This window comes from Pipistrellus kuhlii, unplaced genomic scaffold, assembly GCF_014108245.1.
Source record: "Pipistrellus kuhlii isolate mPipKuh1 unplaced genomic scaffold, mPipKuh1.p scaffold_m20_p_16, whole genome shotgun sequence".
Lineage (NCBI taxonomy): Eukaryota > Metazoa > Chordata > Mammalia > Chiroptera > Vespertilionidae > Pipistrellus > Pipistrellus kuhlii.
Genome location: NW_023425471.1, coordinates 7,374,506 through 7,387,108, shown reverse-complemented (window position 1 = coordinate 7,387,108; position 12,603 = coordinate 7,374,506). Strand labels below are relative to the sequence as shown.

Sequence of the window (12,603 nt, the reverse complement as noted above, 5' to 3'; positions counted from 1 at the left end):
GCCTGCTCAACAAATATTTGGGTATATAGGAAAAGTCATTCAATGTTTCTAAGCAAAATCTTCTTCATCTGTAAAACAGGGATATTTTGAACCTTTCGGGGTTAGGATAGGCACTAAATAATGCAGAGAAAGCATGTAGCACAGTACATAGTATACAGTAAGCACACAATAAATATCATCTATTATCAGTTCTGCCTCTGAAGTTTGCCAACAGAATGCACCGTTTCTAAATAAAAAAGATGACATTTATCATGTACTTACTATGTACCAGGCACCATTTTAAGCACACCACAACTCTATGAAGTATGTAATATTACTACCCATTCTGTACAAAAAAGAGAAAACCTGGCAAGTTACTTAAATTCTCCCTCTCTAGGATCACAGTTAGGAAGTAATGGAGCCTGGATATGACTGACCCAGGCATCTGATTCCAGTGTTCTTTACTATATACTGTATGGTGCCCATTTTTCAAGGGTAGAAAATTCAGGGATTTAAAAAAAATAAAGTATGAAGATAATTATATACAAACCTGAACTGTGTTCTTCATCCATGAAAGTATAAATCCAATCCAGTAGAAAAAAAAAAGAATTGAAGCCCAACCTAATTCCATCACTGAACAGCTGTACAATCTCTGTTGAGCTGCTTAACTTCTCTATGCCTTACCTTGAAAACGCTGCTAATAACTGTCCCTTATCTCACTTTTAAGTGTTACTAATAAAGATGTGAAGTGAATGAGATCTTTCCAAGTTGGCTGAATGAGGGGAAGAACCAAGCTGCATCAGAGAATGTTTAAAAAGTATCCCCAAAACAAAAAATGATTCGAATGTGCAGAAATTCTAACTAAAAATTCAACTCATTTATAGCTAGCATATTTACAGTATGGAAATGGCTCCTGGCAAAGTACAGTACTTCTGGGTCAAATAATTTCTTTCCCATCTGGTTTGCATTATTAGATTGATCAGCAAACCCTTCGCACAGTTAAAGAGTAAACTTCAATGGAAGCCTATTGATATGATCACAAATCCCAAATAAACAGGATCTGAATTAATTTTCTTTTACCACAATATGTTGAAAATATTATGTCTAGGGATATACTAGAAAGAAAAATACTAGTATTTAGCCTTAAATATGCCATAGAACAAGCTTCTCTCTGTGTGTGACAATTCAATATTAAACTGAAAGCCTACTATCTACAGGAGGAAACCTTTTGCCACTGGTTTAATGCAACAGTGATACCAACAGAGACTGCCACAAAACTCGCACCACGGCACCTCGCCATGCCATCCGCATTGGCTCTACATATTGAACTTGGTCTACACAATAAGCTCCATAAAGCAACTGGACTACAAGTTTGTTTTAAGCACCATTAGTAAAAACTCTATAACACTTTATAGGTTTTTAATATCCCAGTGGTTTGTTTTGAAAGCCAAATATAAATTGTACAAAACGAAAATATGAATTTTCTGTTCAGCCAGGAAAAAAATAAACTCCCATATACACATATAAAACATACCAAAATTATTACAAGAATTCAGCTAATGTTGTTGAAATTAATCCTTCAGCATAAATGCCTAAGGCAAATATTTTAAAAGGTCTTAATAAATTACATTATAAATAAGTCTCACAACTAGCTAGAAAATAGAATCTTTCATAATCTTTGGTAAACAATTTAAAAAAAGTAAAATCCAGGATCTAAGCCTTCCACTGATTTTTTGTAGCTATTACTTGAGAAAACATATTCAAGCCCATTTTAAAAATAGCAGATGTGGCTGAAACAAAATAAAAAGTTCTAACAAGCAAAAAAATAATATTGGGCAATACTTTAAAGGCAATTAACAATGTGGTTTCTTCTTATGTATTATGTTATCAGATAACTGTCCAACCCATCTAATAAGACTAATTTCCAAGAACATTAATATCAAGTAAATATAAAACAGACAAGTGTGCTATCGTTGATAATATTGTGGCAAATTATAATACATTAATGACATTGTGAGTTTGTGCTTATTTAATAAATTTTGGTTCTTAAAACAATTTTGTTGTGACAAAATATTCAACAGATAAACACAGAAAACTGAAACAGCAGTTATGGTACTTTAGTAAAATTTAAAATTCATGATTTTATGCAAATACCAGCAAGCCTTTCTTTCCTGAAATTTTAAGAGTAAGATTAAGATAATAAAAAACTTCCATTTGAATTAATAATTGTAATTTAAATTGAACAAGAAACTAAACACATATTTAAAGTCCCAAAATTTCTATCATGTTTAATAGTTACTTGTAATTCAAATCAGGGCACAATTGCAATCCACTGTTTTGCAGTACTAACTAAAATACTTAAGCCTGGAGGTATTGTTTTATTAAGAGTTAACAGACTGGCATACTTATATTAAGGTCTTAAAAATTTCATGTGCTATAGTTTATATTCTAAGCATTCTAAATTTGGGGGAAAGAACATGCGTTATTAGAAGTTATCTATAACTTACATAGTAGTGATTATCAAAAACATGTAACTCACTAAATCTGCAAGAGGCACCTATATTCAATAAGTTAACGTTTTACAATAACTCTCTACGTAGAGAGAGTTAACAAGCGCCTTTAAAAATTAGTCCAAAAAAATTTATATTTGGTTTAAATATTAAAATTTATTTTTCAAAATTACAGGGAGAGTTGGGAAGTTATACAAGAATTGCTGATTTAAAATGCATATTTGAATATCTTATTTTTATGGTTATTAATAAAAATGTAAAGTAAAAATTAAATATAAGATAATGGTTCTCATTAAGCTAAAGGGCTATTTTTCCATTTTATTCTCCAACTTAAAAAATAAAAGATATTTTCTTCTCTCAAGAGAAAAAATATTTTAATTTCTTATATGAGCATTTTTTTTAACTTTTATAAAAGGATAAACTTAAGGCATTTTATCAATTTCAATCTACCCTGCATTTTAAAATATAGTATATAGTTACTTATTTTTTTAGTTCTTTTTCTTTTTTCTTTTTTAGGGTTATTCAGCATAATTGATTTTTAAATTTTTTTTAAATATTATTTTTATTGATTTCAGAAAGGGAAAGGGAGAGATAGATAGCAACATCAGTGATGAGAGAGAATCATGGATTGGCTGCCTCCTGCATGCTCCACACCGGGGGTTGAACCTGAAACCTGGGCATGTGCCCTGACCCGGAATCAAACCATGACCTCCTGGTTTATAGGTCTACCCTCAAGCACTGAGCCACACAGGCAGGGCAATTATTTACATTTTTAAACTTGAGTTTTATTGTTGACACTTTACAGATGTCTCAATCCCCCTCTCCTTTGCCACCTCCACCCAGCAGCCCCCCCCCCCCCGCCCACGCCATCACCTCACTATGTGACTATGGGTTATGCATAGATGTCCTTAGAGTTCTTTTAAAAACACTAAAATGAAGAAACAATTAGAAAATTTGTCTGAAAGAAAATAAATGCTTAAGATAAGGGATATGTTTTAATTTTAAAAATAATGTTTGCCTATTGTGTTGGACTATTAAATGATAGCAGCAAATATTTATAGCATAAACACAAGTGTTATGAATTTGTTGAAATTATTAATATTTCTTAACAAAATTAATCTAAATCATGATTTAGATAACTGAGTTGGCTAGTAGTGTTACACAACTATGAAATATGGATAAAGCAACCTGACTTTCACTATATCCTGGCACACATTATATGACTTGGCACTGAAGTATCCATTAGAGAATTATAAGAGATCTTACATGCATTGTCATTTACGAAAGCAGATTTGCTGACAGACCAGAGATCTGTGGATAAATTTATTTATTCCTTCACTCCAAAAATATTTCTTGGGTGCCTACTTTTCATCATATAGTTTCTTTTGCCTTGTTATGCAAAAAAACATGTGGTCCCTGCCTTCATCAAATAACAACACAAACTAATGTCAAAATAAAACTGGCAAACAGGATAAAGACATACATGGCACCAGGAGAGCATATAATGGAGGATTTGATGTGACTTAGAGAAGTGGGAAGGCTTTTCTGAGGCAGTGGGTTGGGGGTGGGGGAGAGAAGGATTGGGATCTGAAGGATGAGGCAGATTTAACTGGGTAAAGAACAAAGGTAAGAGAAAACATTTTAAGTGCAAAAAGGCCTAATGCTGGGCAAACAGAAAGAAGGCTGGTGTAGTCTACCTTACAGGCAATAGCCAAACCTTCAAGAGTCTTATCAGCCATTTTAAGGACTTTGCTCTTTATCCTAAAAACAGTGAGAAGCCATTCAATTTTTGAAGCTAATGACGGTGAGAAGTGTAAGGACAGGATCAGGTGAGAATCATTCCCAAATTCATCTGGACTACAGGTTGAACAAACAAACAAAAGTAAAACACTAAGTTTATCATGACCTTGGCTGAAAATATATTTTGTCACTTGCAATAGGAGGAACAGAGGAAGCAAAGTACATTAATTTTATCTTTTCGAAAGGCAACCACCACTTCTCAAACTTTTCCACTGATATGTCCATAATCCTGAAGGGACTCATAACCTTAGGAGGTCTGGGAGGTACAGCTTAAAGTAGCCTGCTGCAAGCCGAAAATTCCTGTTAAGCCTTTAGTCTCATCTTTTCAATCATGCCAGTTTTACTTTCTACAACATAAATATAAGACCTCTGCTAGATTTAATATAAAAACGTTTTAGAATACTTAGCAAAAATCAACTCCGCCTTCTTTCCATGTTTTGGCTTCTGCAATCGTAGAAATGCACTATTTTTAAGGAGCACAGACCTACTGTATATACGAATAATGTGAATTCACTCACTGAATGTTATTCAATACCAGGATTCCATAATTGAACACTACATTTGCTGTTCTTTAGCCAGACATTAAACCATGACAAATATCATAAAATATAAAAAACTTTAGTCTATATTTTTTCAAATTACTGACCCTCCCTCCCCCCTTCCCCTTATAAATTAGTCCAGATGATCCATCCTTCCAGGACTCTTTACAGAAGCTAATCCTTCACCTTTCACAATAAGCCTTGTGTGTGGGGTGCTATAGGCAAGTCACGTAGAAAGCTAAAAATGTCATTAAGAACAAATTAAGTCCTAATCTGAGGTCACTGTGCTGTAAATGAAAATTATAACTTATCATTGGTTTAAGAACAGCATTAATATTTAAAAGCCTGTATTCATTTTTCATGTAAGAATTTGGGTCAGTAAAATTCTAAATATCCAACAACATAATGTTAGTGATGTAATTAATCTTCAAAAAAACTCATTTTAACATTATTTCCAAATTATCCCTGAGAAACAGATTTGAAACAGCTGTACCAATTCAATACACATTCTTTGTGGGCTTATTTTTGGCAGGCAAAGTTTTATAATGTGGTATTTATTTAAAGTCAGGACATGATGAGATTTTTATTGTTTTTGTAAAATGCAGATTTGTTCTCGTACTTTTGTGCCACCTACTCATTGCTCCTCCCTCACTTTCCTTCTACTGCCCACCTTTCCCCTCCCATCCAGCAAACAGTAGACACAACCCCGCCCTGTGGTTAATCACCCCATCACAGTTTTAGTCTCTTGCTGTGCCTCAACATTTAGAGTACACCCTTCTTAGAATATGCCTTAATTAAATTGCTTAAGCAGTTGCTAAAATACCACCTTCCCTATGGATCTTTCCTTATCTAGTAAAATCATCATCTTCACTTTTCACTGGCGATTGTATACATATGAAACCTTAACACTTACGAAATATTTTATCACATTTGGTACCTGTCTCTGTCTTGGCGTAGGTTTGTCAACGTCACTGCCAATCCTTACAGAGATTAATTTCCCCCAAAGCGGGGAATAATTTATTTAAAACAATCCATTAAAATACTTCCATAAAGAAGTACCGAGTTCATTATCTAAGGACCAGAATACATATACATATACATATGCACATACTCTTTTTTCTTAATCTGCATTAATCCTGAGTCTTAACTTAAAAGAACAGATGTTAATGATGCTATAAATAAAATAATGTTTCTTGTGAACTAAACTTTACATATTGAAAAGGTAAATTTCATTTTTGGGTAAAATGACAACAATTCTCATTCCAAAAATGTCAAATTCAAAGTAGGTAATTGTTGGTGACTGTCCGGTCACATTGCAAATCAGAATAAAACTAATTTTTTTAAAAGGAAGTGATATGACCAATTTGATCATATCTTTTCCTCAAGTTCCTGTCAGAATTATTTCTGATCTCTCTCTCAAGAATGTTTAATTCAAAATTTTGACATTTTCATTCATCCAATTAATATATATGTCAACCTCATCTCTGGATCCTATGAGGGGGAAAATACTGAAAAGCATTGTATCTGTCAAAACTTCATCTTATCAGATACAATCTCCTTTATAGAATTTAAGATTTATACTAAATAGACCTTATTTCATAGCTGCATTTCCCTCTTTTGTAGGGTTGTATGCAAACATTGCTTTTATCTTTGCTTTTTATACCTAAAATAACGTATTTCATTTTCTTTCTTCTTCTTTTTTTGTATTTCATTTTCTATCCTCAAGATGGCTGAGTCATCGGGACAGAAATTGGAAGTCAGTGAACGCTTCTTACAGAAAATGGTTTATAGTAAACGGGGAAAAGTAGAGCAGTTAATTGTGGGATGCTCTGAGAAGAGGCTATCTTTAAAATTCAGATTATTTTAGGAATCACAATAATACAAGAATGGATGGAGCTAAGTTACAGAGACCGTAAGAAAAGAGTAATAAAGCAGGGCATGTTGGTTGACTCTGGAAAAAAAAAAGTCTCATTTCATTAGATCCAGAAAAGGATTATTAAGATCATTGGGAAAATTTCCTGAAAGGAGCTGGTTCTAGAAGATAACTTTATCTTAGTCAAGTGGATATTTTGAAAGCGTTTCAATGTTAGAGAAGGTGTGAGAGAAAAAAACTGGAATTACTGGGTGTGACACGGGCAAGGAAAATTAATCATAATATTAATAATAGACGAGGATTTTACTATCATTCAAAGGATAAAAATTGAGACGCAAATATCTGCAGATTATGAAGCATTTCCAGGCCCTGTAAGTGAATATATAGAAATTATTTTAGACTAACAGACTGAGCAAAAATTAGAAAGTTATTGGCCTAGTTTTCTACCTATAGCTTTCCTCAATAACTGCTTTGCTTTTATTTACTGTAAACAGGTTTACATTTTAAATTTTTATCAAACCCACAAGAGGACTGAATGCAATTTTTAATTGAAAAAAGAAATTTAGTTTCAAATGCTAAGTGATTTTGATTTTCTCAAAAGTATTTTTTTGTAAAATTCATTTTTAAGGTCTATACCATATTTTCAAATAGCCTGAGGTACCATCAAGATAATCTGGAATATAACTGCTTATTTTACTGACTCATGAAGAGTTCCTATATTTACTGGAACTAACACTGACACTGTCACATCAAATTTTCATTGTGAACAGAAAATTCTGTATTATATTTTAGAAATAGTGGAATTTAAGGTGAGCAAAAATGCAAGTGGTTCCTTATATCTTCACCAATAATTAATACATAAATTTAATATTTTTGTCTCCCTTAAATAGACTTTAATAACAACAAGTAGCAGGTCAAAATGAATTGCAATGTATAACTGGTCCTTTATAAATAATCTTGAATATATGCTTCCACAGCTTAATATTCTTGTCAGCTTGTTTCCCGCCCCCTTCATTTTCCCTCTCTGCTTACTGAGTTTCTAGACCACTTATATAAATTGTCTGGGAGTATAAATGTATGTCTCTCCTATTATGTGCTTAATGGTTCCTTTTCTATTTACGACAGAGAAAACTACCCTAGAAAGAGCATAAATCATGTGCCTTACTATATCGAGTTGTAACTATTTAGGATTGGAACTAGTTGGATGCATATGCTATATGCTTTAAATATTAAGGATGATGAAACCATTATATTAGGAGCATGCTTAACTTCCACAGTGTTTCAGTTGTACCAAAGTCCTGTTCATTCTTTGGTACTGCCTTAATAACACACATGTTACACAACATGAAATGAAGTTTAGCCATTCCAAAGCTAGACTAACATTCCAAAGCCAACCCAAATTGGTTGACTTTTAAGCATTATTGCATCTGAGGAAAGGGTGAAATGTAGTTCTAAATGTGTCTTGTAAACTATTCTAGGGAAAGTGTAAAAAGGGGGAAATTTATTAGATAACGGTGTAAGTTATAAGTTGAGAAAATGTTCGTTTCATCCAACTACTTATCAATCTCATTTTCTGATGCCTCAAATCACATTTCTGTAAAATTTATAGAAATTTCATCAGTAAGCAGTTTGGACTTGAAAAATACAGATGACATCAGTTAAATCTCTTCCAGTCTAATGTGTACAAGGATACACAAATCCCATCTTGGCAACCTCACTAACCTTTTCAAATAGCTCAAAAAAAATGTCACCAACAGGTATGAAAATTCATTCCACTTGAATATAACAGTCATTCAAACGGCAGCTAACGATGTTAGGCTAACTTCAAAGAAGCTGCAGTTTAGACTGGAGAGATTTTGAAAGGACTAGTGTACTGGGGTACTGACATGTGTCAGAACATGTTCATCATGTTCTACTTGTTTCAGGGGACATGAACTGTAGAGGCAGGGGAAACTGCAAGGCTGTGCTGGGAGGGTGGGAGGTGAAGAAGATGGAGTATGCAGCACTCAGTTCCAGCATCATGGGAATCTGTGAGAGGTAGTCTGGAAGGTAACCCGACTCCCGTGGAGCCAAGACAGCTTTGCTTTGAGAATTTTAGAAACAGACTCCAACTAAAGCCACCTTTTAGGCAAAATTCAAAGAAAGGGCTTAAAGGAATAATGCTTGCTTCTTGAATATATCCTGCTCTTTCTTCCACGACTGAGAGATCCAGAGAAGACAGATGTTTGTGGGTATCTGACAATAAGGGGCGGGGGGAGGCTGGTGGGAATCTCGGAAAGCAGAATTTCAACAGCAAATACGAAAAGAGAAGGAGAATCAGCAAAGATGAGCCACTGCAGGACGATGTCTTAGTCATGGCACCCATGGCACGACACCTTAGCACAATGCACCGCATACAGGGGGGCAGTCGATAGATCACGAATTCCATTTAACGAAACACACTCCCATTGCACTGTGCTTTGCAGTTACCAAGCACTTTCTATAGGTTAGAAAAGAAAAAGGAACTAAACAAGGGATCCATGGGCATGTAAGGGACTAGAAGGAAAGCAAATGGATAAAGGAAAATCCACAAGAATAAGCAAGAAGCTGAAAAGGTTTGGGAAAAGAGAGAGAAAAAATTGCTTCTCTCTGGCATTCCCAATCACTTCCAATCGCCCCCACCTTTCCTTCTAAAGTACCTGGATCTTGGAAAGTCTGCCTGCTAAGCAAGCCCTAAGAAGGGCTCTCTCCTTACAGCAGGCACATTTTTCACATCTAAGCCTTTGGTCCCCCGGCTAATCTACCTTGAGTCTGTGCCTGGGAAAACCACAAGCAAAGCTGTAACATCTCCCAAGTGTGGCCAGGAGTCATTTATTCAGTTCCATTCATTCCCTGACAGCATTCCCAAAACCTTAGGAATCTTAGGGCACGAGGGTGGGGGGGGAGGGGGTTAGAGAGCTTTAGTCGTGAGCAAGGGGGGGGGGGAGAGATCCTCTACAGGCCCCTTAACTCAGACAACAGAGGGAGATAGTGAGGCAGGAAAGCCCAGGGACTAGAGAAAAGCCCACAATTGCGACCAGGAGGGCGAGTGTGTATAAGTATGGCACTTAGAAATTGCCAGGGAAAAGGGGTGGGGGGGAGCCTTCAAGATGGAAGAAATGAGGAGGAATTTGAATGCGCATTACCTCTCACCTGGCATCCAGCCCCCCCCCCCCCCCCCCAGAAGCCCTGAGATCCAAAGCCTCAACTGGCCAGAGGCCGAGGAGGGGAAGGATGCGGGGTGATGCGCTGGAGGGAGCCCACAGACACGAGCACGGATGCTGTCCCAGGGGAAGCCCGTTTTCCCTTCCAAAAGTAGAGCATCCCGTGAGCATCCTCAGCCCGACCTCGGGGAGAGGGTCTGCTCCCCGATCCAAACCAGGGCGGCTGCGTCCAGACCCCGTTATGTGGGCTTAAAAGTTGCCAGGAGAGTTGGCGCTGGGAAAGGCACCTGGCAGGGGCGGCTACCGAGAGGGCATCAGGTTTCCCGGGAACAAAGGGGCTCTCGCAGGGGCGATCAGCCAAGCAGGTCCCTCGGGGGCTCCTCCCTGGGGAGAAAGACCGGGGGGTTGACACGTCTCCCCGGTTTGGGGACCCCCAGGGGGGTCGGGAAGCGGGCGAGATGCGCCTGGATTGCGCTGGGATTCCGCAGCAGGGCTTCCACCCCCCTATGCTCCCGCGCTCCCCGCGTCCCTCTCCGGCCGGGAGCCACGGGCGGGAGACAATAGGAGAGCGGGATCCCGAGCCCCTATCGGCTCCGGGGGACCCCCCGCCGCCCCTCCGCACCCCCAGATCGGTCTGCGGGAGCCCCGAGGGCGGGCTCAGCCGTCCCTTCCCTCCCGCGCGCCCGGACCCCGCACCCGAGGGCTGCCTCGCCTTCCGCACCGCGGTCCTTACCTTTCATCCAGTCCACCACTTGGCTCGGAGACCATTTGCTCACCGGTTCCATGATCAGAGCCATGGGCGCGGGGTCGGGTCCGCGTGGGGTGCGGAGCTCGGACACAAAACCAACTGGGCTGTCTGCGCGAGCCGCCTTCAGGTGGGGCGCCCCGCCGGCGGGCCGCTCGGACGGAGAAAGCGGCTTTTGTGTCGAGTCTCGAGGCTGCAACGTCTCTCAGCGCGAGGCGGGCAGCGGCGGCGGTGGAAGCGGCGACCAGAGGGGACACGCGCCGCGACCCCTGCGCCTCTCGGTCCCAGCCGAGGCGGCGGCGGCGGCTCCGCCACTCCCTTCGGGGGGTCCGTCCCTCCGGGGCTTCAGTTCATGGCTCGCGCCGCCGAGGGCAGCGACGCCACGGGAAGGAGCCGTCGCCGCCGCCGCCCGCCCGCAGCCAACTTGCCCGCTCGCCTCGCGCGCGGGAGTGGAGCCCCGGCAGGCACGACTGACCGCACGGCGGAAATGACGAGGGGCCTCCTGCCACCCAAAATATCTCGCCGCAGCCCTCGGGTGCGGGGCGCGCGCGCCACGAGCCCCCCGCCCGCGCGCGGCCGCGCGGTCCCGCCCCCGGGGCCGACGCCGGGCGCGCAGGGGGCGCGTGCGCGTGCGCGTGCGCGCGCGACGGCACGAGCCCGGAGCCGCCCGCCCCGGGGGCCGCCTCTCCGTCAGGCAGGTGCGGGCGCCGCCGGCCCGTGTTCCCGCCCCGGGACAGGAGCGCGCGAGAGGAGGAGCGCGTGCGCGGCGGCCGCGTCGGAGGCGGCGGCGGCGCGAGCCTGAGCCCCGGTCAGTCACTTAGGTGCCCGGGGCGGGAGCACGGCTCCTCCGAAGGGGCCTCGGAGCGGACGCGACGGCGGCCGGACGGCCGCCCACCAGTTGCTGAGGCTGCCGAGGAGGTACCTGCTGCCGCGCCGCCGTGGGGTGGGGACCCCGCGGAGTGCCCGGTGACAGCCGGAGCCCGGGCTTTCCTCGCTCCCGCCCTCCCCGCTGCGGAGTGGGCTCCCGAGGTGGTTCCCGAGCCCCGCGCACACATTTGGAGACGGAGGCGTGGAATGCCGCGGGCGGGAACCGGGCTCGCCCGCCAGAAAGCAAAGATGGGGAGGCGGAGAGCCGGTGCAGGGCCGGACCTGCCAATGAGGTCCAGGTGATACCGAGACAGGTTGGTCCCACGTGCCTTTCGAAGGGCTCCGTGTTGGGTTTCCTCCAACTCCCGATCGCCCAGTATCTGCTTTAGAGGATGCCCTTTTGTTTCCAGCTATTCCTGGTAGAGAACCAAAGGGGGGACACGGATTTCAGAGGAGTGGCACATTGGAAGCAGCGTGATTCTTCAAAACTTAGGTGCTTCACTTGCTATACAGCCCCGAGTCAAAGACAGCCTGATGAAGCGTCACTTTAGACCACAAATAATTAATCTTAGAAAGTCTAGATGCAAACTACCACCGCATTGGTAGGTTCTCTTTGTCACCCTTAAATAGCTGTGTTCAATAAGCAGAAACTCATTTCATTCCCATAACCATTTCAATAATGTCAACAAGATTTGCCAGTTCCTGCAGTAATCCATCTTCTCTAGTTCAGTTGCATGAGATGTAGCATAACTGCCACATTTCTCAACGGACATGAGTTCACATCCACCCCCTGGTCTCCCCCCACCCCCAACACAAAGTGCTGAAACCACAGTATTTTGATATTTTCAAGCTACTGATACAAACCAAGTAAAACTTAAGATGGTCTGTCTGTAGACATGTTTATTTTTCTAATAACCCAAACTTTAAAGCATATGGGAGATTTTGGAAAGAAATTCAGGAGATTATCTAGACAAGATTATCTAGACAATCTATTCGCAGAGGATACGGGCATAACACCATTCATAATCTAGATTGCGATTTGCAATGATCTCTTGGCTAACCAAGTATGAAAGGTATTTTGGAGTGCCTGAGTCTCACACATTGCATC

The 12,603-nt window shown here is 41.3% G+C and overlaps 1 protein-coding gene across 6 annotated transcripts in view; it reads right to left on the bottom strand.

Annotated features, from left to right (window-relative positions):
• The window catches only part of CNKSR2 (connector enhancer of kinase suppressor of Ras 2), a 236,281-nt gene extending 225,009 nt beyond the window's left edge, over positions 1-11,272 (bottom strand). For 2 of the 6 annotated variants that reach the window (XM_036439617.2, XM_036439621.2), the window contains exon 1: positions 10,617-11,272. In XM_036439617.2, coding sequence (XP_036295510.1) covers positions 10,617-10,680 — 64 coding nt within the window. In that variant the 5' untranslated portion in view covers positions 10,681-11,272. The remainder of the gene's footprint in view (positions 1-10,616) is intronic. The other 4 variants (XM_036439616.2, XM_036439620.2, XM_036439619.2 and 1 more) reach the window with 3 other exon arrangements.
• Between the last annotated feature and the right edge of the window lie 1,331 nt (positions 11,273-12,603).